At 66.3% G+C, this 22934-nt stretch overlaps 2 protein-coding genes across 2 annotated transcripts; one reads left to right on the top strand and one right to left on the bottom strand.

Annotated features, from left to right (window-relative positions):
- Window positions 1-2674: 2674 nt before the first annotated feature.
- On the top strand, window positions 2675-6380 carry PHOX2A (paired like homeobox 2a). Its single transcript, XM_017835989.1, has 3 exons — window positions 2675-2909; window positions 4635-4822; window positions 5861-6380. Exons 1-3 carry the CDS (start codon window positions 2702-2704, stop codon window positions 6287-6289), a joined length of 825 nt encoding a protein of 274 aa, XP_017691478.1. The 5' UTR covers window positions 2675-2701; the 3' UTR covers window positions 6290-6380.
- Window positions 6381-8122: 1742 nt separating this feature from the next.
- INPPL1 (inositol polyphosphate phosphatase like 1) lies at window positions 8123-22891 on the bottom strand. The gene is made up of 28 exons (XM_017836029.1): window positions 22716-22891; window positions 18370-18433; window positions 17350-17500; window positions 17144-17264; window positions 16919-17056; window positions 16746-16836; window positions 16438-16527; window positions 15971-16069; window positions 15649-15799; window positions 15353-15459; window positions 14999-15101; window positions 14725-14921; window positions 14239-14356; window positions 13736-13832; window positions 13513-13651; window positions 13336-13435; window positions 13164-13252; window positions 13002-13083; window positions 12821-12910; window positions 12596-12709; window positions 12433-12521; window positions 12248-12335; window positions 12011-12166; window positions 11856-11940; window positions 11362-11511; window positions 10562-11291; window positions 10340-10458; window positions 8123-9861 (listed from the first exon to the last, which is right to left on the bottom strand). The coding sequence occupies exons 1-28, from the start codon at window positions 22889-22891 to the stop codon at window positions 9771-9773; spliced, it is 3825 nt and encodes a 1274-aa protein (XP_017691518.1). The 3' UTR covers window positions 8123-9770.
- Window positions 22892-22934: the final 43 nt, after the last annotated feature.

Below are 22934 nucleotides of genomic sequence, written 5' to 3'. Positions count from 1 at the left end.
GCCTGTGTGCAGGTGTGCACTGACATTGCCTGTGTGAGTGTGCACTGACATTGACACTGCCTGTGTGCAGGTGTGCACTGACATTGCCTGTGTGCAGGTGTGCACTGACATTGCCTGTGTGAGTGTGCACTGACATTGACACTGCCTGTGTGCAGGTGTGCACTGACATTGCCTGTGTGCAGGTGTGCAGGAGCGTGTGTGGGTGTGCCCCTCTGTGCACAAGTGCTCCCTGGGGTGTGCTCTCAGGGGTGGGTGTGTGTGCACGGGTGTGCACCGGCCCGTGGGGAGGAGCTGGGGCCGCATGGGCCCTCCCTGACCCTTCGAGGTGATTTTCTTGGTGCCAGTGCAGGTGAATGGGCTCCCACCACCAGGAGCAGTGCCTGGGAGCACGGGATTCGGAGGGAGAACCACGGGGCTGTGCCAAGGACATTCAATTCCCAGCACCCCAGCCCTGTGCTGGTCCTTGTTCGGTCAGGGTGGCGGGTCCTGCAGTGTGGGGGCTTGGGGCACCCCAGAGCACGCTGGCTTTGTCCCCAGGAAGAATGTGGCAGCACAGCTGGGAGCAGCCATGGGGCTGAGGGACCCACAAGGACCCCCCAGCAATTAACCTGGGGGACTCCACGGGGTGGTGAAGGCTGAGGGTTCTGGGGGTGATGGACTGGGTGCTACCACCCCACCCAAGCTGGGGCTAGAGCTGGGGGGCCCTGGGGTGTGGACATAGGGGATCCTGTGGAGGAGTCCCATCAGAGGGGATCCCATCAGCACGGGACCTGTTGGAGAGGTCCCACAGGAAGGAATCTCCCCATCGGAGGGGTCCCTTTGGAGTGGTCCTATCAGAGGGGGTCCCACTGGAGAGGGTCCCATCACCCCACACACACAGCTCCAGGAGGGCCCCAACAGTCCCAGGCAGACAGACAGCCCCAAGCCCATAGGCAGCCCATTAGTGCCAAATGGGATGGAGGGACATGGGCCTCTCCCATCTCCCCCACTGTGCCCAGCCCTCCCCACTGCCAATGCCACCCGTTCTGTGGGCAGGAGGTGTCAGCCTCCACCCCCCTTCCCACTCGGCAACACCGGGGACAGCTGGGCACCCCTGCTGCCAGCACCCTTCTCCCTTCATCCACCAAGATCCGGAGGGATCACCCACATCCACGGGAGCCACGGGGATGCAGAGCAACTCCCTGGCCCTACCCTCCAGCTGCGCCCTATCCTACTCCCCTTCACGTCCCTCTCCCTCTGCTCTCCCCCTTCATCTCCCTCCTCCTCCTCACCCCCCCCCCAGCTGCCCCCGGCTCTGGGTAGCACCAGCAGCTCCTTGCGTGGCAGATTGCTGCCTAATTAGTTTAGAGGGAAAACTTAATTGAATTAACTTTTCACAGCTCCAGCAGCCCGACAGTGGGGCCTCGCTCCGCGCCAGCCCCGCGCCCTGATCGAATTAACTTGTTTAGCAACCTGCCCGCTCGGCCGCGCAGCTGGGGTGGGCGCGGGGGGGCACCGGCAGCACCCACCGGGGGCCCGGGCGAGGGAGCGGAGACGGAGCTGACCCGGCCGGGGGCAGTGGGAGCTGCTCCCGGGGAAGGAAGTCCGGGAGGGAGCAGGACCCTATGGGCCTTGAGACGTGGGGAAGGATGCGGGATGAGCATGGGGCAGGGTGTAGGGCAGGAGATGGGCCAAGATATAGGGCAGGAGGTGGGGCAGGATGCGGGATTGGATACAGGGCAGGACAGGTTCGAGCTGATTCCACAGGACCCAGTCAGGGTCCTTTCTCCTTCTTCCCTCCCGGGGGGCCCGAAGCCCCTCGCTGGGCGCAATTAGACTTTTAAATCCTCTTTAGTGAAAGTGTTTGTCTTGAAAATGTCCCAAATCCTGCCAAATCCTCCCCAAATCCCCCTGCATCCCCCCCGGCCCCGTGCCCCCCTCTGGTGCCGCTGAAAGGGGCAAAGCCTTTGCCTTGGCCCCTGCGCGGGAGGTGGGCGGGATGGGGAGCTTTGAAATTCATCCAGCTTGAAAATTGGGGATGGAGGTGTCAAAGGCCAGAGCCCCCCCAAGGAGAGGGGCGTGGGGCTGAGCACCCCTCCGGAGCCCGCTGCTCCCCCCGCGCACCCAGGGACGGCGGAGGGCACCCAGGGGTGGGGGGGTGGCGTTGCTGCCCTCCTGCCCCTGGGATGCTCAGCCCCGGAGGCATGGGATGGGATGGGATGGGATGGGATGAGGATGGGAAGGCATGGGCACAGGAATGGAGATGGCGATGAGATGCAGATGGGATGGGATAGGATGGGATGGGATGGGGCTGGCGACAGAGAAGATACAGAAGAATTAATGGGGACACCGGGGGACCGTCCCGGCGCTGGTCCCGGGGGGGCCCCGCCGAGTGCTGCTCCGGGGGGTGCTGAGGGGCCGCTTCCCCCGCCCGCCCCGAAGTGGCGGCTGCTGGGGTCGGCTCGAGGAGGGGGGTGCGGGCGCCCATGAAGGGTTAAGGGGGGCGGGGGGCTGCGGGGAGGGGGGTGTCGGCTCCGCCCGCTCCCGCCGTCCCCGGGAGATATTGTCATGCAAAAGCCCCCGGCGAGCGCAGCCTTTGTCCGCGCTCCCCCCGCCAGTATATTAACGGGCCGGGGCGGCGGCGGCGGGGGCGGGCGGGGGCCCGGCGGGCAGGAGGCGGCGGGGACGGGCGGGCGGCAGCCGGGGCCGCGCCGGGCTCGCCATGGACTACTCCTACCTCAACTCCTACGAGTCCTGCGTGGCCGCCATGGAGGCGAGCTACGAGTTCAGCCCCTGCAGCCAGGCGGGCTCCTTCCAGTACAGCCCCATGCGGGGGGGCTTCGGGCCCGCGCCCGCCTGCGCCCCCCTCGCCTCCGCCAGCTGCGCCCTGGGCGCCCTCCGCGACCACCAGCCCTCGCCCTACTCGGCAGGTAACGGAGCGGGACCCCCCGAGCCACCAGGGACACACCCCGAGCAGCCCCAGGACGGGCGCAAGGAAGCGGCAGCGCCGTCGGGGTTGGAGGGGACCGAAGCTGGCGGGGACCGGGGTCGGCGGTTGCCGGTGGTGTCTGGGCTTGGTGCCATCGGTTCCCGGAGCCGTCGGTGTCCCGTACCGTCGGTGCTCGATGCCGTCGGCGCGCGGTATCGTCAGGACTCGATGCCGCCGGTGCCCATTACTGCCGGTTCCCGGTACCTCCGGGGCCCGATCTCATCAATTCCCGGTGCCGTCGTTGCCCTGTCAGTGCTCGGTGCCGTCGGTGCCCGTTACCATCGGTTCCCGGTGCCGACAGTGCCCGTTACTGCCGATTCCTGGTGCCGCTGGAGCCCGGCACTGTCAGGACTCGCAGCTATCGTTTCCCGGTACCGTTGGCGACAGACATCGTCGGTTCCAGGTGCCGACAGTGCCCGGTACTGTCGGCTCTCGGTACCGTCAGCGCAAGCTGCCATCAGTGCCCGGTCGCTGTCCGTTTTCGGTGCCGCCGGTGCTGGGTACTGTCAGGGCTCGCTGCCGTCGGTAACCGCTGCTGTCGGTGGTCGGTGCCGTCAATTCCCGGTGACATCGATTCCCGGTGCTATTGATTCCTGGTACTGCCGGTGCTGGGTCCCGCCGGTTGCCGGTGCCGCCGGTGCCCGCAGCCCGGGCTGACTCCGGCTCAGTCCCACCGCCCCCGCTCCCGGTTTCCCCGCTCTCGTCCGCCGGCGGGGACGGGCCCCCCGAGCACGGCCACGGTTTCCCCGGGGTCCCCGGCGCGGCGGCAGCCCCAGAACGGGGCTGGGGAAGATCCCCATCGCCGGGACCCCCTTCCCCGCTCCGCATTCGTTGACGCGGCGGAGGCGCTGCCCGGGGATGCGCCCATAACGAAGGAGCTGCCGATCGGTACCGGCCGCCCCACCCGCACCGCCGCCGCATCGCCCCCCCATCCCCGCTCGCACCCCGAGGCCCCGCATCCCGCCGGCAACGAAGGAACGGGGCCAGGGGCGCGGCGGGGGCAGCGACTCAGCCCTGCCCTCGTCCTTCTCACCCTGCCCGCGGGGTCCTGCCCGCTCCATTCCTGCACGGTTTATCCTGCCTGGATCATCGTGCCCGGTCCATCCCTCGGTCCATCCCTGCCCGGTGCACCCCTTCCCAATTCACCCCTGCCCAGTTCATCCTTCCAGCTCCATCCCTGCTCATCTATCCCTGGCCGGTATTCCCTGCCCGATCCATCCCTGCACATTCATCTCTTCCCGGTACATTCCTTCTCGGTCCATCCCTGCCCCGTTCATGCTGCCCGGTATGTCTCTGCCCGGTGCATTCCTGCTCGGTCCGTTCCTTCTTGGTCCATTCCTTCCCGGTTCATCACTTCACGATTCACCCCTTCCCGGTCCATTCCTGCCCAGTCCATCCCTTCCCAGTTCACCTCTGCCCTGTGTATCCTTTCCGGTTCATCTGTCCCTGGCCAATGTCCCCTACCCGGTCCATCCCTTCCCGTTCATCCCTTCATGGTCCCTCCTTTTCTGGTTCATCCCTGCCCCATTCATCCTGTCCAGCGTGTCCCTTCCTGGTCCATCCCTGCCAGTCCATTCCCGCCTGGTACCCCCTGCCCGGTGCTCCCCGCTGCCCACCGCTGCCCTCCTGCTGTACCGGTCCCACTGACGCCTCGTTTCCCTCCCAGTTCCCTACAAATTCTTCTCGGACCCGTCGGGGATCAACGAGAAGCGGAAGCAGCGGCGGATCCGGACGACTTTCACCAGCTCCCAGCTGAAGGAGCTGGAGAGGGTCTTTGCCGAGACCCACTACCCCGACATCTACACCCGCGAGGAGCTGGCCCTCAAGATCGACCTCACCGAGGCCCGGGTGCAGGTCAGCTCGGGGAGGGGGGGATGAGGTTGCGGGGTTGGGGATGAAGGAACGGGAGATCTAATCCCACCAGAGCGGGGATCCTGACTGTCGGACGCTGCCGCTGTGCCCCCTGTGTTGGGATGGAGGGCGGGGGGGACTCGGCCTCAGCCCCACCACAGTCGGGGACATGCTGCTCTGATGGGGACTGCGGGGGTACCCCCGCACTCAGCCTGGCTCCCAGCAGAGTAGGGGCATCGGTTCATGCCACGGCACTGTCACTGCCACCGATTATTTAGTCCGATCCCAAACACCCGGAGGTTGGTGAGAGTCCGGGGAGGACAGAGAGTGGCGCCGTTGTGGGTGCAGACCCCCCCTTTTTCTGGGTGCAGACGCTGCCTATGTCAGTACAGATTTCTCATGGTGGATGCAGAGCCCCCCGTGTGGGTGCAGATCCTCTTTTGTGAGTGCAGAACCCCCTGTGTTAGTGCAGACCCTCCTTTGTGAGTGCAGACCCCCTGTGTTAGTGCAGACCCTCCTTTGTGAGTGCAGACCCCCTGTGTTAGTGCAGAACCCTCTTTGTGGGTGCAGACCCCCCTTTGTCAGAACACCTGTCCTCATAGGGATGTAGGGACCCACAGGACTGGGGGGGTCCCGGCCCCAAGGATGGGGGGACCCATAGGGCTGCGGGGGGGATGGTTTGTGGAGCCGACCCCACCATCGGCACCACGGGGAGCAGGAGAGGTGCCCGCTGTGGGGGTGGGCTCTGACCCTGCGAGGTGCACGTGTGGGTGCAGCAGGGGCCCTGGCAATGCCCCCTCACCGTTTCTCTCCCCCACTGTCGCCGATGCTCATGCGAGTGCCCGTCATCGACCTCACAAATCCGCATTGTTGTGGATATGGGGATCCCTCTGGTGCTGCGGGAAACATTTCCCCCGTGGGAATGGGGGGCTGTGAGGGGAACCTCAGGGCCTGGGGAGGAGCTGCCTCTGCACCCACAGGCTCCCCAAACGCCCAGGAACGGTGGTGTGGGGTGCTCCCATCCCCTCCATCCCCCCCCAGGTGTGGTTCCAGAACCGTCGAGCCAAATTCCGCAAGCAGGAGCGTGCGGCCAATGCCAAGGGTGCCAGTGGCACCGGCACCACCGGGAAGAAGTCGGAGCCGCGCTCTTCCTCAGAAGATGACGAATCCAAGGAATCCAACTGCAGCCCGACGCCGGACAGCACGGCGTCCCTGCCTGCCGCTGCCATCGGCAGCCCCGGCGGCAGCCTGAGCCCCAGCCCCGGCGCGGGGGCACCCATGGGACCCGGCCATGCCCCCCAGCCCCTCAAGGCGCCCCTCTGGGCAGGGGTGGGGGGTGGCAGCGGTGCCCCCAACGCGGCCGAGCTGCTGAAAGCCTGGCAGCCCACCGAGGCTGTGCCGGGACCCTTCTCCGGTGTCCTCTCCTCCTTCCATCGGAAACCCAACGGCATCAAAACAAACCTCTTCTGATCACTGAGTCACCGGATCTGGCTGCCCCCAAATCCCCCCCAGCCCTCATCCTGCATCCCCCACCCGCTGCCCCCGCCACGGACCCAGACACGACGCCTCAGCAAACGGGGAGACGGAGCAGGGACCGCCCCGCGCCACCTCCCGGACCCTGCGCCGGCGGGATGGACCCGGAGCTGGGGCAGCTCCCACCGGCACCCGTGTGGGTGCTGCGGGACCGCGGGGGTGCGAGGCGGGGGCGGCACCGCCGTGCTCAGCCGGCACGTCCCTGGCACAGCCTTCGCTTCTGGGGGCTCCCGGTGCGCTCCAGGGTTGGGGGCAGGTGCAGGGCTCCCCACAGCACCGCGGGTGCTCCAGTATCCCGGTGCCCGCCCCAGGAGAACCCCCTCCGATGGGCTTTGCCGCTGGGCTGGGGGTGAGGAAGCACTTTATGGGGCGGGGTCTGGGGGCCACGGGGTGGGCGTTGCTGGGGAGTGTGGCAGGGAGACGCTCCTCGGTGTGGGGAGGGGATGCCCCCCAAATCCTGCCTGCTGACATGGATCCCCCCCAGCAGCACCCTGACGCGGTAGGATTGGAGGTGAGAAGACTCCGTTCCTCAAGATTTTGGGGAGTAAAAGCAGGGCCGGGGGGTTCAGCGCTCGCCAGCATTCCCGTGGGTGCTGCCCACGGGGACGGGGCACCAGAACGGCTGGCTGGGGGTGAGGTGGCCCCCCGAGAGGGGGCTGGTGAGGGATGGAAGCCCTGGAGCAGCCAGTGGGACCCCTCGGGGGAACAGGAACCCCTCTGAACAGCCGGTGGGACCCCTTGGAGGAGCCGGGAGTCCCCAGAGCAGCCAGTGGGAGTCCCTGGAGCAGCTGGTGGGACCCCTCGGAGTAGCCAGGACCCCTCACCAGCAGCAGGATGGGTGCTCCCGCTGCAGCTGCCACGGGTGCAGTCAGGACCCGCCAGCACAACATCCTGATCTCACAAAGGGTCCCCAGCAGGGGGCTGGGATGCTGGTGGGACCCCTTGCACCCACCCCCCCTACACTGGTGCTGCCGTGCCGGTTGGCTCCGTGGCATGGTGAGCACGCTGGCAGCCCACCCACGTGTCCTCGTCCACCCCCCGTCTCCCCCAGTGCCTCCGAGGTGAGGTCCCCACTTTTCTTTCGTTTTTTTTTTAACCATTCTGTAATTTATTGCCCATGTTTGCAAATGCCACCAATCCAAATAAAACTTAATTTATTGATGCTGCTGCTGGCCCCCAGCCCTCGCTGCGCCCCCCACAAGGGCTGCAGGGGTGGGGGGCTGCATGGCCCCTACCCCTGAGCTATCCCAAACCTGCCATAGCCCCCTAGGTGATGCCACAGACCCCCAGCACCTTAGGGATTATTTTGGGTGCCCCCCTCCCAAAGACCTCGAGGAGCTGTAGGGAGCTGGGGGAGCACCACATGGGAAGCCCCTGAAGTGGGGTGAGGAGAGGGATGCCCCACACAGCCCCTCTGGCCTCTTGGGGCCCTTTGGGGGTGGTGATGGGGAAGGTCCTAGGGGCACTGGGATGGTGGCAAGGAGCACACCAGGGAGTTGGGCAGGCAGTGTGGGGTACCCAAGGTGGGCAAGAAGGGGAGAAGGGACTTGGTCCCCCCCCTTGCATGGACCAGTACAGCCAGTCTGGAAGGTCCCTATTATCCTGGGACCAGTATGGCCAGCCTGGAGCATCCCTGACTGTGCTGGGACCAGTACAGCCAGCTTGGGGGTCCCAGATCACACTGGGACCCAGTTCCTCAATCCTGCCCCCCTCCCCAGACCCTCCCAGACCCCCCCTTGCCATGCGGAGAGCTCCACCACACCCATTGCATGAAATGTAACAAAAATCAGTCCAGATTTACCAAAAACCACCAAACACAGGGCACGACAAGACAGGGGTTTAGTGGGGGGAAGTTCACACCGAACACCCCAGTAACAAACAGTCAGGGGATTTTGGGGGGCTGTTGGGGGGGCCGGCCCATCCTTCATCTCAGCCGGAGTGAGGGGAGGGAGGGGATGGGGGTGGCATTGCCCACCAGCCCCCTGGGGACAGGGAGAGTCTGGAGGGGTCATCCCAGCAAGGAAGGCATGGCTGGGGGATCCCCACCCTAGGGACCCCCCTGGAAGGGCACTTGGTGAGGTTGGGGGCTGAGCACCCACGGGGGGACCTGGGTGCCAGCCCCACTGCCCCCGAGGGAAACAGAGACCCCCGGGGCGGGGACGGACCCAGCAAGTACCTAATGGGCAAACTGGGAGTGGGGGCACACCCCGGAGGCACTGGTGGTGTGAGGTGGGGTCTGGGTGAAGGCACTGATCTGACTGCTGCAGTGGGACTCCCGGGGTAGGGACTCCCAGGGCGGGCACAGGGACCTCCATGGTGGGGATGGGACCCCCAAAGATGGGGACAGGGATCCCTGGGGTGGGGACAGAAACCTCCAGGGATGGGGATGGCACCCCTGGGGTGAGGATGGGCATCTCCCAGGGTGGGGACAGGGACTCCCAGGGAGGGGACGGGACATCCCCAGGGTGGGGACATGGATCCCTGGGGTGGGGACAGGGACCCTCGGAGTGGAGACAGAAACCCACAGGGTAGGGGTGGGACTCCTGTGTTGGGGACAGCGACCCTCAGGGTGGGGATCGGTGCCCTGGGGTGGGGACAGAGACGCTGGGGGTGGGGACAGGGACCCTCAGAGTGGGGATGGGACTTTCAGGGTGGGGACAGGATCCTTGGGGTGGGGATGGAGACCCTAAGCTCCGCCCAGTGTTGTCCGTGGGGGCTGGCCAAGCCCTCCCATCCCATCCCATCCCAGTGCTGGCTGGGCATCATGAAGGCACTTGGATTGAGACACGACTTTGCTCAGCGCCTCCTCCTCCTCCTCCTCCTCCTAGCTGTGAGGGGCTGTGGGGGGAGCCAGGGCTCCCAGGGTTCCCCCTCAACAGCCCTTCCCCCAGCCCTTCTTCCAATAAATAAGAAATAACTTATATGTGAGGATGCCCCATAGGGACCCCCCTGTGAAATTGTCTGACCAGAACCCACCACCCACCCTGTCCCCCCCTCCCCCCTCCCCATCCCGTTACCCAGCACCCGAGATGGGGGGCAGGCCGTGGGGGTCCCGGAGCTCCCACTGGCTGCTGGTGATGGTGGGATGCGTGGATGCGGGATGTGTGACCATGGCACGAGGGATCCTCAGCTGCAGGATGCAAGATGCTCAGATGCAAGATCCGGGATGCACGGCCATGGGATCCGGGATGCTCGGCCGCAGGATCCGGGATGTGGAATGCACACCCACGGGACCCGGGACGTGCGGCTGCGGGACGCGGGATGCTGGGCCACGGGACACGCGACTGCAAGGTCTGGGATGTGTGGCTGCAGGATTTGGTTGCTGCAGGATTTCGGGTGCTGGGCCGCAGGGTGTGCAGCCGCAGGATGTGGGATGCCGGGCTGTGGGACGCACGGGACGCCGGGTGTGCGGCGGCAGCTACTTGCGGAGCTGGAGGCTCTCCAGGAGGACACGCTTGTGGCCGGGCTCCAGCACTCCAGCCTCCTCCAGGTCCTCCTCCGTGATGTCACTGGGGTGGGGGTGCAGACGTGGAGCTCTCTGCCCCCAGGTACGCCCCAGCCTCAGGGGGGGCACCCCCGCCCAGGTGAGGTCCCCATGAGGGGGTGTGAGAGTTCCCACTTGGGCTGCTGGGTGCCCACCCAGCCTCCCTCCTGGGGGGGCAGTGGGGACCCCCTGGGGCAGCTGGGACACCCAGGGGCAGCAGGGATCCTCCCCAGGGCAGCATGGACCCTCTGGGGGCTGTGGGGACCTCCGGGGGCAGCAAGGGGAAGTGAGGGAAGCAGAAACCCCGAGGAAGTGGAGATCCTAAGGGGGCAGTGGGGACCCACCCAGGGGCAGTGGGGACCACTGAGGGCAGTGCCCCTATGGATCTCCCCAAAGCAGGGTCACCCCACCCAGGCATCGCTGTGGCCCCCTGGGGATGACATGGACCCCCTGGGGATGGCAAGTCTGGGGGTGTGGGTGAGCAGTTTCGGGGGGCCGCTCACCTGAGGAACTCCAGGTCATCCCAGCCATTGCGCACCAGCCCCTCCTCGTACCGCTCCAGCCCCAGCGCCCGCAGCCACTCGCCCACGCCGGGCACGGTGCCCACGCCACGGCCCAGCACCTGCACCCCGACACCCTCAGCACCAGGGGGCCCCCCAGACAGCCCCAGCTGAGCGCGCTGGGAGGCCCAGCAGCCTGACCCCCACCCACCCTGCATCACCCACCTCCTCGGCCAGGTCCTCCTGGATGCTCTCCCGGATGGAGTGGGGCGGGAAGGCGAGGGGGCGGCCATAGTCGGGGGGCAGGCAGCGGGGGGGCAGCCCCCCCTTGGCCAGCAGCGGTGGGGGTGGGGCCACCCTCCCCTTCCCACCCCCGTAGTCCACCTCACTCAGCGTCTTGGCCATCTGCAGCACCGAGCAGGAGCGGTCATCCAGCAGCCCCCCAGCACCCGGCAGCCCCCCCACTGCAGGCAGCCCCCCCACTGCAGGCAGCCCCCCGGTAACGGGGGTCCCACAAGCCCCCTCCATCCCGAATCCAGCCCCGGCAGCCGGGGGTGGCCGGGGGTGCAGCTTGGGCAGGGGAGCCTCTCCAAAGGCAGCAGGGTGGGATTTGGGGTCCTCACGCGCGGCGGGCACCGGCGGCTCCTTGGGGGTGCCAAAGAAGGGGTTTGGGGGGAGCTCCAGCTCCCGCGGCAGTGGCGGCGGGGGAAAATCCGGCGGCGGCAGGTTGAGGGTGCCGAGATCCTCCTCCTCCTCGCTCTCGTCACCACGGCACGCCGAAGGCTGCCGGCGGCGTTCCGGCACCGCCAGCTGCACCTTGGCCTTGGGGGGCTTGCCGGGATCCCCCGGTGCCAGCAGCTGGTGGGGGACCCCTTCCAGGACGTAGTACGCCGGATTGTTGAAGCTGTTCTTCAGGGGAGCCCCCGACAGCTCTGGCACCGCCTCTGCCTTGGACCTGCAGGCACAGGGGTGAGCGTGGCAACCCAGAGCGTGCCCCCTCCCCAGCCCTGCCCACATTCCCTCACCGGCTCGGGGCAGCCTCGTCCCTGGGGGTGCCACGGTGTGGGGCAGGGGGCCAGGGGCCTGCTGCAGTGCTTCCCTTCTCGGGCTCCTCCAGAAGCTTCGCTGGGTTGGCAGTGGGGGGCTCAGCACCGGTGGGCTTCCGCCCCACAGACCTGGGCAACAGGAGGTGTTGGGTGCCCCATGGGGCTCGAACCCCTGCAGTGGAGCTCAGAGCCCCAGCATGGTAACAAGGTTCAGACCCCCTGGGATGGGTCTCAGCAGCCCAGCACTGGGCTCAGACACCCAGCATGGGGCTCAGACCCCCAGGATAGGGCTCAGCCACCAAAACATGCCAGTGTCACTCTTGGAGGCACAACAGAGCCCCATCCCTGCCTTGCATGGCACACAGCTGCCCCCAATCACATCCCACACACCATCCCTGCAGCCTCCTGAGCCCCAGGACCCCCCAGCTGGGTGTTACAGGTGCCCCCCACCCACCGAGCCCTGTCCCCCGTACTTGGCATAGTCCTGGGTGGCCCTGGCACTCAGAGGCACCTTCCCTTTGCCGGCTGTTGTCTCGTCCTTATCAATGCTGATCCACTCTGTCAGGGGACAGGGGCTCAGTGGTGGGGTCCTGTCCCCACCGTTTCCCCCAGGGAGGGGAGTCCTCACCATAGAGCCTCTCACGGGTGCCCAGGCGCTCAGTGGGCACCCGGACCTTCATGGAGCCACGGATGTTGCCGGTCTCCTCGCCACGGTGGGACAGGTAGGTGAGGAACTGCTGTGCTGTGCTGCCAATCATCGACTTCAGGGCGATGACACACTCCCCTGGGGGTGACAGCAGGGGGGTCAGGGGTCTGCACCCCATGGACCCCCGGGTGCAGGTGCAGTGCTGGTGTGGACACTCACCGTAGGACTCGTAGCCATCGAGGGATTTGACGGTGAGCAGGAGGTGCTGGTCCTGCAGGTACTCGATCTCAGAGAGGATGGGCTTCAGCTGCAGCCAAGGGGACAAGGTGCTGGTGCTGAGTGGGGGTCTCCCCGCCTGCAGCTCCCCCTGGCGCCCACCCTGTCAGCCCCCAGCCCCTCCTCACCGTCGGCAGCTGCCGGGAAGACCACTGCACTTTGAGGAAGTTGATGTTGTCGCTGCTCTGACTGTCATTCTCGAAGCTCTTCTTGAACTCTGTGGTGTGGGGGGGACATGGCATCACCCCTGTCAGCCCCCCTGGGACCCCACATTGCCATCCCAGTCCTCACCTTCCAGGCAGGTAGAATAGAACTCGATGAAGAACTTGGTGCGACTGGATGTCTTCACGATGGCCTCGATGCTCTCAAACTCGATGTACGCCTGCTCCGAGGACTTGGAGAGCCCTCCATGGAGAGGTGAGGTGTTGGAACCCCCCTGGGACCTCCCCATCTCGAGGGAGAGGTGGAACCCATGGGGGGTGGGGGACAGCGAGATGTCCCCTTGGGCACAGGCACCTTTTTTGGAGACGAACTGGGATGTCACTCCCACCTCGAAGGAGCCGAAGACGGGTGAGTGGTCACTGGTGACGATGTCATCCGTGCATCCTGCAGCCAGCAGGGATGGGGGGAACGGTCAGGATGGAAGGGACCGTCCCAGAATGGGGAGGGGGGGGTGTTGGGGGGTCACACTGCTCACCATAAGCATTGCAGTTGACGTGAGTCTCGGGGTAGGATTTCCAGAGGATGCGGTCGCACCAGGACGGCACGTTGGTACGCACCTGGTAGGGATGGGGAGGGGATGAGGGTTCAGGTTGGGGTGTCTACCCCTCCCCTGACTCCCCACTACCCCAGCACCTACCCCTGTGGGTTTCTGCTTGTGCCAGACATAGGTGTCCCGGGAGCCCCGCTCGTAGCGGTAGGTGGGGGGGAAGGTGATCTCCTCCTCACCTGCACAGACAGCAGTGGGTCAGGACAGTCCCAGCAGGAGGGACTATCCCCCCAGACTCTCCCAGAGACCCCCGAGTCCTCACCAAAGCGCAGGAACACCTTGTGCTTCTCCTTCTCCAGGTTGAGCTGATCCACCTTCAGCAGCGGCTCCAGCTCCTTGCGGCTGATGTAGTTGAGGATCTCCTGCGGAACAGAGGGGCTGGCACCGGGCTGGGCAGGGGGTATCTGACACCTCTCACCCCCCGTCCCCGTCCCCCAACCTGGATGTCCATGTCCAGGCGGTAATTGAGGTCCCCAAACCAGAAGAGGTGGGTGAAGCGGAGGGAGATGTCAAAGGAGCTCAGCTGCTTGTCCCCCAGCGAGAGTAGGCGCAGGATGTCCAGGTAGTTCTGGTTCCTCCTGAAGCAGGGGACATGGGGACAGGGGTGTCACAGACAAGGAGACAGGGCCCCTCCCGGCCCATTCTGGAGTGGGGGTGCTCACCGTGCCGTCTTCTCATTGCCAGAGGTGAGGTGGCAGTTGACGAAGCCAAAGGAGGTGCCATTGAACATGAAGGAGACGCCCACAGCACCCTTGTTCCCTGTGGGGACACGGGGACATGGGATGGGATCAAGCCAGAGCAGGGGCAGTCCCCCAGCCCTGGGGGATGGGGGGCACAGTCCCCACCTGGCTGGCTGGCATGGGCACGTGCCCAGAGCCCTTCTCACGTAATGCATGAACCCCCAGAGCCTGCCTCGTGCAACACACACACACGGAAAGCCCTCCTTGTGAAACACCCGCACCCAGACCCCTCCTCATGCAACACGTGTGCTCTGGGATCCCTCCTTGGCCAAAACACACCCCCCCAGACTCCTCTTCAAGCAACACACGTGCTCCAGGACCCCATCCTGTGTGAGCCATGCAACACCGGGACCATCCTGGAAGCCCAGACACTGGTGGGCCCCCCCGGTGCAGCGCACACCCCCCGTGCCCCCACGGGCCCCTACCCAGGGTGTTGGCGATCCCCGTCTTGACGCTCGAGGTGCTGACGTGGCTGATGCGGTTCTCGTGCTCCGGCTTCACCAGCACCACCACCTTGATGTTCCACAGGGACTGCATGGCCACCTGCCGGCCCCGGCATCCTCAGCCCCTGCCAGCACGCCATGGGGCCCCCCCGGGCCATGGGGGGTGCGCCCACAGCTGCTGCTCATCACAGCCCCACCCCAGCCTCTCCCGCCCAGGGCTGTTCCCCAGGAATTCCACCACCATCAGCACCCAAAGCTACCAGCACCAGGAGAGCACCCTAAAATACCCGGTGTCAGCAGAACTGGAGCACCAACAGCCGCCCAGCACCACGACAGGACCCCAAAGCACCCGGTGTCACAGAGCCAGAGCACAGCCACCCCAGGGACACCGAGCATCGCCCACCTCCACCACCCACTGGTGCCTGCACACCGCAGTCCCCAGGAGCCCCCGGAGCCCCCGGTTCCTACCGGGCGGTACTCGACCTCCGTGAAGTCCTTGAGGACAGTGCGCAGGAAGTCCACCCACTCCTTGTCTCCCAGGGAATTCTCCTGGGTGCCGAAGACGTAGATGTCATGGGGGATGGCCATCGTCACCTCATCCAGGGTCTTGCCCAACCCCTTGGAGGTGAACCATGAGGTGATGTTCTTAGGGGGGGGGACGCTGCCTGCAAGGGGGACGGCATGGTTAGGGGGCACCCCGGGGTCTCGGCACTCCACCATGGGCTTCCCCCACCCTTCTCACCCATATTCCAGGTGCCAATGAAGATAGAGATCATGTCAGGCTCATCCTGGTGGGAATGCTTGTTCTTCATCAGCTGCAGGAGCTGGCAGAAAGCCTCACGCTTCTGCAGGGGGGGACATTGAGAGGGGGGGCCGGAGGGGCTCCCCACAACCCCTTCCAGCACCCCTGCTTTGGCTCAGCCAAACCTGGCACCTCCTGGGCATGGGGGACCAGTACAGGGACATCCCCCAGCTATCAAGGACCAGCACCCAGCACCCGGCCCTGAGCCCTAGCAGGGCCCAAGAGTTAAATCCTGCCCCCCACCACCCCTACAAGGGACCTTCCCCCTTGTCCCCCCACCCGAGCATTACCCACCCGGGCACTGACGAAAACAAAGTCTTTCCGCTGTGTTTTATCCTTTTCCTTCTCAGAAACGATGCCCAGTTTGTTCTGCACTCGCTGTGACTTGATCAGCTGCCGGACTGGGGAGGAGTGGTGAGAGCTGGGGGGTGCTGGGTGCCAGCTGGGTGCTGGAGCCCCCCCAGCCCACGCTTTGGGGGACCCCCAGGATGGGCACACCCCATAGCTCCCAGCCCACCACTGAGCCCCACAGGGACGCTCCCCAGCACAAAGGCAGCCTCAGGGGGCCCCGTGGGTGCCTCCCCACTCACTCTTGTCATGGGTGAAGGTGTTCCAGTCCTCCTGGGAGTCCTTCTGCTTCTTCAGCACCACCAGCTTCCCCCCCTCCACGTCCACACTCAGTGTGTACTTCTGTGACTTCCCAATCTTGGTCAGGTCCCCCAGGGTGATGTCCAGCTTCACCTGCCAGGGGACACTGCGATGAGGGAGGACAGAGGGGACACCCCAGCACTCCAGCTGGGGACACCTCGGGGTCTGTGCCCTCAGTGTTACACCACACGCACTCAGCTGACGCCAGAAGTCTCCCAGAACTCCGAAACTCAGGAAGGGGGGGTAGGGTAGGGCTGGGCTCACCTCGAAGGTCTGCACTGGGATGCTCTTGGCCTTGCGGGACAGGGGCTGGGGGGGGGCGGTGGGGGCAGCCGAGCTCATCTCCTGCAGGGCCTTCAGTGCCTGCCAGAGCCCCCAGTGGCATCAGCCGAGAGGCCACCAGCCCCCCCCCAGCTCTACCAACCCCTCCAACTCTCCAGTTCACCAGCGTTCCAAGCACCCTCAGTCCTCCCAGCCCCCCAAGATCCACCAGCCCCCTCAGCCCTACCAGTGCCCCAGCTCCACTGCCCCCGCCCCCAGTCCCACTGTTGCCTCATTCCCACGAGCCTCCCCCAGCTCCCTCCAGCTCCACCAGCCCAACGATCCCTGTCAGCTGTCCCAGTCCCACCATCAGCCCCATCAGTGCCATCGGCCCCACAGACCCCTCAGTCCATCCAGACCCCTCAGGACACCCCCATGAGAACACATCCCCCGCACACCCCCGGCCTCACCTTCTTCTCGATGGAGGAGAGGAAATCTTTCAGCACAGACAGCTTCAGCACCAGGCTCTCCAGCTCCTGCTCCCCGCTCTGCCCTGCTGTCTGGAACCCCCAGCAGGTAACCCCAGCACAGGGACGGGATCCCCACACCCACCCCAGTTCCCCCCCAGAGTAACAAGACCCCCAGGCGCCCTGGGATGGGGCAGGATGGTGGGTGTTTCTCCCCAGGCTTTCCCACCACCCATGGACGGTGCTACAGTGGGGTCTGTGGGCACAGTCCGTGGTGGTGGGTTACCACCACCGTGGCATATCCCCCTCACCTGCTGCAGGATCTTGGAAACCATGGGGGAGCTCTGCTGGTCAAACACTTTGGAGAGGATCTCCAGCCCTGCCAGCACCTTGTCCACCTCACTGCAGGGGCAAGAGGAGCCAGCTCAGTGGGTGACACAGATGTCCCTCCATCTGTCCATCTGTCCCAGTGCCCAGCACCCACCTGTGCAGCCGTTTGCAGGAGGTGACAAGGGTCTTGTTGAGGTGGGGGAGGCTGTTGGCCCCCCCCTTCACTGCCTCCAGGTCCAGGGTGTAGCTGCCCTTCAGGTACTCGTGGGAGATGCTGCTGAGCCCGTTGGCACTGCGGGGAGGACACCCAGGGGGTGAGAGCCGGCAGGGATGGGCAGGGGACAGACAGGGGACTGGCAGGAGACGGGCAGACCCTCACCTCTCTGCCGGCCCCTCCGGCACGGCTGGTCCCAGGCTAGTGGGGCTGAGCCCGGCCGAGGTACTGGAGAAGCTGGTGGAGCCAGAGCGTGGTGGCAGCGGCGGCTTCTCATCCTCTCCATCTGCAACGGGGCGATGAGGGAGTCAACCCCTGCCACCCCGGGGGTCCCAGGACCCCGCCCACCCGCCCGTGTCACCCTGCCATACCCGAGTAGTCCCTGTCCTCCACGGTCTCCTTCTCTTTCTCCCTCTCGACAGGGAAGAGCAGGGTGCAGACCAGCCCCTGGTTGGGCTGCAGGTACAGGGCGATTAGCTCGCTCAGCGTCTTGAAGCGCCGCACCTGCACCCCCTGCGACGTCTGCGGGGACACGGGGACACCGGGGCCATCAGCACCTGCAGCCACCATCACCGGACCCCCGCGTGGGGACACCACCAGGCAGGGACCCCCCCATGCAGGGACGCCACCACGCAGGGACCCCCAGGGAGGGATCCCTCCAGGCAGGGATGCCACTGTGCACAGACCCCCATGGAAGGATGTCCCCAGGCAGGGATCTCCCAAGGCAGGGGTACCACCACGCAAGGATCCCCAGGGAGGGATGTCCCTATGCAAGGATATCTCCAAGGAGGGACATCCCCATGCAGGGATCCCACCATGCAGGGATGTCACCATGCAGAGATACTACTGTACAGAGATGCCACCACGGAGGGATGCCCCCCCACAGGGAAATCCCCACAAAAAGACTCCCATGCAGTGATCCTCCCATGCAGAGATGCCACCATGCAGGGACCCACATGCAGGATGGGGGGCTGACCCCACAGCCCATGGTGGGGAGCCGGGCCTGGTGCATGTGGCACAGTGCCCTGGTGCCACCCACGGGGGGCTGGCAGGTGGGCTGGCAGGGTGCAGGCAGCAGTCATCCTTCGGCCTCCTCCCTCCCGGGGGCGGCTTTTCCTGCCTGCCCGGCCGGCACAAAGGGGGTTCTGTTGCTCTAAAAATACCCGGTGCTGGCAGCCTGCCAAGCCAGGCACAGCCAAGCCACCCGGCACAGCCGGGCACGCGCGTGGCACCAGGCCAGGGCTGAGCCCGGCACATCCACCCGGCACAGCAGCCCGGCACAGCCAAAGAGACGGGCACACTCATGGCACGATGTCGAGATTGAGCCCCGCCGAGCCAGAGACCCCTCGCTGCCCACGAGCCAGAGGGTGTCCCGTGCCCCCACTGCCCACCTGCACAGCCAGGAAATCCTCCTCGTCGGGCAGGATGCGGTAGGTGTGGACGTGCTTCTGGAACCTGTGGCAGCGGGGAGGAGGCCATCAGGCAGGGGGTTCTAGGGGGTTGGGTGGCATGCCCCCACCCACCTGCATGGCTCAGCACTCATCCAGCACCCGCAGTGAGGAGCTCCAGTACCACTATTCCCTATGGCATCCAATGAGCTGACAGGGAAACCTATAGGAAAATGCCCACAGGATGGGGCCTGGGGGTCCTGGATGGGTGCTGGGGGTCCCAGGCTGACCCCTCTGCTTGCTCTGATCCCACGATCAACACCACCATGTCCTTGGTAGTGCCACTGCCCCAGCCCCACTGCCTGTCTGTGTGCCGGAGCCTGTGTCCCCAGCCTGCAGTGCAGGCAGGAGCTGGCAGGCGCAGGCAGGAGCTGGCAGAAGCAGGCAGGAGCTGGCAGCCAGGACGCCAGGAAACAATTTATTTTCCAATGGAAGCTGACAGGAACCAGGGACGCGATCCCGGGGCAGGGGGTGACAGGCGGCGCTAAGAGACAGGGTGACAACAGCAGCGGGTGCAAGGAGCAGGACCGGGACTCCAGGGGTGTCCCTTCCCCATCCTGGGGACTCCAGAAGCCAGGGACCCCTGGCACAGCCAGACTCCCCCACCCCAGTGCTGTCAGGAGGGACGGTGGCTCCTGGGCTGGCCTCTGGCCATGGAGCTCACCATGAGCATCGAGGAGGCTGTCACCACGCCAGGGCCACTGGTCACCACGCCAGGGCCACTGGTCACCACACCAGGGCCACTGCTCCACTCAGCTGCCATGTCCCCTGCCCCGATGGCACCTTGACACAGGGCTGAAGGACTGGGACAAGGCAGCATCTGTGCCCCCTGCACTGTGTCACATCCACAGACAGGGTGCTGTGTCCCCTGCTCCCACCCCACAGGGCCAGGTCCCCTGGTGTCCTCCTATAGTGCCAGATCCCTCACAGTGCCCTAGGTCCCTTGCTGCCACCCCATGATGTTAGTTTCCCTGTGCCACCCCACAGAATCAGGTTCCCTGGTGCCACCCCAAAGCACTGGGTCCCCTGGTGTCACCCCACTTCCTGCAGTGCCAGGTCTCTCATTTCTCGCCCCTCCCCTGCAGCTACAACCAACCCCAGCAGGGAGTGCCCCCGGGTGCCCCAATGCCCAGTCAGGGGTCATGGGAGTTCATGGGGAACCCCCCAAGTGGGAGGGGGGGGTGAATGGCAATCCGCTACAGGGGGGCTGTATGGGAAACCCTGCAGGGGGGTGAGGGGGTCACTGTAGAACCTCCTTGCTGACGGATCTCAGGGGTCCCCAGATCAAAGGAGTCAGAGTGGGAGAACCCCAGCTGGTGGGATTGGGGCGGCACAAAGAGACATCCCCCCAACGGGAGAAACATAAGGAGCCTCTGTGGAAAGTCCTAAGGCCCATTTGGGGTCTCCATAGCAAAAACAGCAACCGGGGTGTGATGGGTGGGTGCAAGAGGAACCCCAGCACAGCACCAATACGTGGAACCCCAACTTGGAGAGGCAAGGGGCAGGACCCCCAGGAGGAACCTCAGCTGTGGGGGAGGACAAGGGGTTCTCCGTGGGTAACCAGAGGTGGAGCCAGAGGGACACCGTGCCGAGGGGGCGGATGGTAGGGGGAGGGGGGCTGCATGGCCCCTGGCTGCCCAGCCCCGCGCCGCTGGCGGCTGCTATTTTGATGAGCGACGCCGGGGGGGCCTGGGAGCGCCGGGCTCGGGCACAAAGAGCCTTTATGTGGGAGCCCCGGGGCTCCCCGCCGGCTCTGACACGCAGCCGGCACCCTGCCACGGCCCGGCCGGCACAGCGGGCTCCCCGCACAGGGGACACCCGCCGCCCTCCTCCCCAGAGCACCGCGGGCACCTCGGCGGGGACACCACACACCCCCTGGCACTGGTGTCCCCGTGAAGCGGCAGTGAGGCAGGACAGGGGCCCCAAGCCCTCCCCTCCTGGCGGACAGCGCACCAGGACCACCCCCAGTGGCGCTGCCCACCAACCGGCCACGCTGGCACTCCTGGGGTGCCCCACGGTGTGCCGGCGCTGTGGGGTCCCGTGATGCCCCGGTGTGCCGCAATGAGATGCCCCGGTGTGTCATGGAGAGGCCACAGCGAGATGTCCCGGTGAGCCACGTCCAACCTCGAGAGGCCACGGAGCACCAGCAGGAGGGTTAAAGGAAGCCGACGCTGCCGGGATCCCGCTGCAGTTCCCTTTCCTCCTCCTGCCCCCGCAGCTATTTTTAGGGCCCCGGCAGTGGCCGGGGCCAATGGCTTCACAGTCCTGGCCACCCACTCGCCGGCAATGGGTGGGATCACAGCACCAGGGATTCCCAGTGTCCTTGTCGGGGTTCTGTCACCCACCGTGGCATCCCCATGATGGGCTTTGCGAGGCTGTGTGGTCCCCACCTGTGGCACAGCCATGTGGCACCCACAACCCCCTCACTGGGCAGTGGGAAACACCAGTGACAGACACCCCTTCCCCAGGCACCCGCACCATGATGCCAGCTGCAGCCCCCTGTCACCCACCCTGGTGCCCTGACATGCCCCCCAGCCCTGTGGCACCACATGTTCTCCCAGTGCTGTGCCCTGGTGCTGCTCGCCAGCCCAGCTTCGTGGTGGGGAGCCAGTGCCCATGGCCACGCTGTGCCCCCATGGATGGGAAACCACATTTGCCCCCGTCCACAGGGAAGGGCAGCAGTGCTGCCATGGAGGCTGCGTGCCTGGCACCTGTGCATGGCACTGGCACACGGCAGCCCCAGGCCAGGGCAGGTCAGCTCACGGTGCACTCCTGGTTCTGCCACGGACTCTCGGGGCACAGAAAAGCTTCGAGTTGAGGTGCCGTCACCGCCACCCCACAACCACATCAAGGTCCAGGTGCTGGCACAGGCGGCAGGCCTTGAGTAGAGCCAGGGGTATGCCCCAGGAGCTCCCCGGGAGCACCCCAGCACACGGCACACCGCCAACCCACCGAGGTGCCAGCAAGGCCTCAGGTATGGAGGGGGCTGGGGTGCACTGCTGGGCAGAGGGGGCAGCGTTCCAGGACCCCAGGGCTGTCAGCACTCACCCGTGGCCCAGCACCAGCCAGGAGCCACAGGAGTCCCGTGGTGTGACTCAAGGGCACAGAGCTCACCTCCTCCCCCAGGTTGGGAACCCCCTAGACACAAGGATGGGGGCTGGGGACCCCCAGTCCCATGGAGACGCTCAGAGATCCCAAGAATGTGGGGTGGAGGCCAGGCCCCCCATCTCACAGACCCTCATCCTGGCAAGGGTGGGTGTCACAGCCCCCCTGGAGCCAGTCCAGTGTCCCCTCTGTGCCCAGGGACCCCCAGTCCCTCCAATGCCCCCCAGTCTGTTGGTGTCTGGTCCCCTGGGACCCCCAGGCCAGAATGGGTGCCATTCCCCTGGTGCCCTGTCACCCAGAAGTGCCAGTGTCCCCCTGTGCCCCTCAGATCTCCTCGTGTCTGTGTCCCCCCAGCATCCACAGCCCAGAGCTGTCCCAGTCCCTCTGTACCTAGTCCCCCAGATTCCCAGAAACCCTCAGAGTACGGGTGTCCCCCCAGGTGTGCTCCCTCTTCTGCCTGCTGCCCTCTGGGTGTTGGTGTCCCCTCGTTTCTCCCCCTGTGCTCGGGAGCCTGGATCCCTTCTGGTGACCCCCAACTGCTCCCCCTGCCAGTGCTCCCCTGGTGCCCCCTCTGCCCTCGGTGTGTGTCCCAGTGCTCTCCCCGGCCCCCTGCCAGTCCTTCCCTGGACACCCCACCTGTGTCCCTCTGTACCCCACCAGTGCTCCCCTGAATCCTCTCCAGTGACCCCCACCATGACACCCCAGTGTCCCCCTGGTATCTCGATGCTGCTCCCCCAAACCCTCCCGGCTGCTCGCCCAGGACCTCCCCCGTCCGGCGCCCCTCCGGCGCCCGTCCCGCTCTCCTCGGATCGCCCCCCGATGCCCCTCCGGTGCCCCCCGCGAACGCCCTACCCACGGCCCCGGATCTCCCCCGGTGCCCCCGCCCCGTGCCTCTCCCGCTCCGCCCCCGGGGACCCCACCAGCGCTCCCCCGGTACCGCACCGCTGTTCCCCCAAGCTCCGCGCTGCCGCTTCCCCGGGATCCCCCCCGGGATCCCCCCGGTCCTCCCCCCGTCACTCCGCTCGTGCCTCCGCGGCTCCCCCGGCCCCGCGCCGGTCCCTCCCGGTGTCCCCCCCGGTCACCGCCGGTGACCGCCCCCGGATCTCGCCCCGTGCCCTCCCGCGGTCCCTCGGGGGTGTCCCCCGCGCCCCTCCCCGCGCCCCCCGTGCCCGCAGCCCACTCACAGCAGGCAGAGCGCGTAGGCCCCCGCCACGCTCTCGCTGTCCCGCACCAGGAAGCTGCCGTCCCGCCCGGCCCGCGCCAGCTGCTCCTCGGCCGCCGCCCGGCTCAGGTCCCGGTGGTACCAGGGGGGCACCGGGGCCGCCCCGCCCGCGCCCCCCGCGCCCCCCGCGCCCGCCATGCTCCGCCGCCGGGGCCGCGCCGCGGGGCCGCGCTCCGACGGG

Source organism: Lepidothrix coronata, unplaced genomic scaffold (assembly GCF_001604755.1).
Source record: "Lepidothrix coronata isolate B3197 unplaced genomic scaffold, Lepidothrix_coronata-1.0 Scaffold268, whole genome shotgun sequence".
Taxonomy (NCBI): domain Eukaryota; kingdom Metazoa; phylum Chordata; class Aves; order Passeriformes; family Pipridae; genus Lepidothrix; species Lepidothrix coronata.
The sequence above is the reverse complement of the archived record's forward strand: the minus strand, read 5'-3'. Positions and strand labels throughout refer to the sequence as shown.

Bases quoted from the DNA above. Each gene is read 5' to 3' on its own strand.
- PHOX2A (XM_017835989.1), top strand. From the start codon at position 2,702: ATGGACTACTCCTACCTCAACTCCTACGAGTCCTGCGTGGCCGCCATG. The intron at 2,910-4,634 runs GTAACGGAGCGG...TTTCCCTCCCAG, and splicing joins GCCCTCGCCCTACTCGGCAG to TTCCCTACAAATTCTTCTCG. The intron at 4,823-5,860 runs GTCAGCTCGGGG...ATCCCCCCCCAG, and splicing joins TCACCGAGGCCCGGGTGCAG to GTGTGGTTCCAGAACCGTCG.
- INPPL1 (XM_017836029.1), bottom strand. From the start codon at position 22,891: ATGGCGGGCGCGGGGGGCGCGGGGGGCGCGGGCGGGGCGGCCCCGGTG. The intron at 17,057-17,143 runs GTGAGGGTCTGC...TCCTCCCCGCAG, and splicing joins CCGGAGGGGCCGGCAGAGAG to TGCCAACGGGCTCAGCAGCA. The intron at 12,522-12,595 runs GTGAGGACTGGG...CCCACACCACAG, and splicing joins CTATTCTACCTGCCTGGAAG to AGTTCAAGAAGAGCTTCGAG.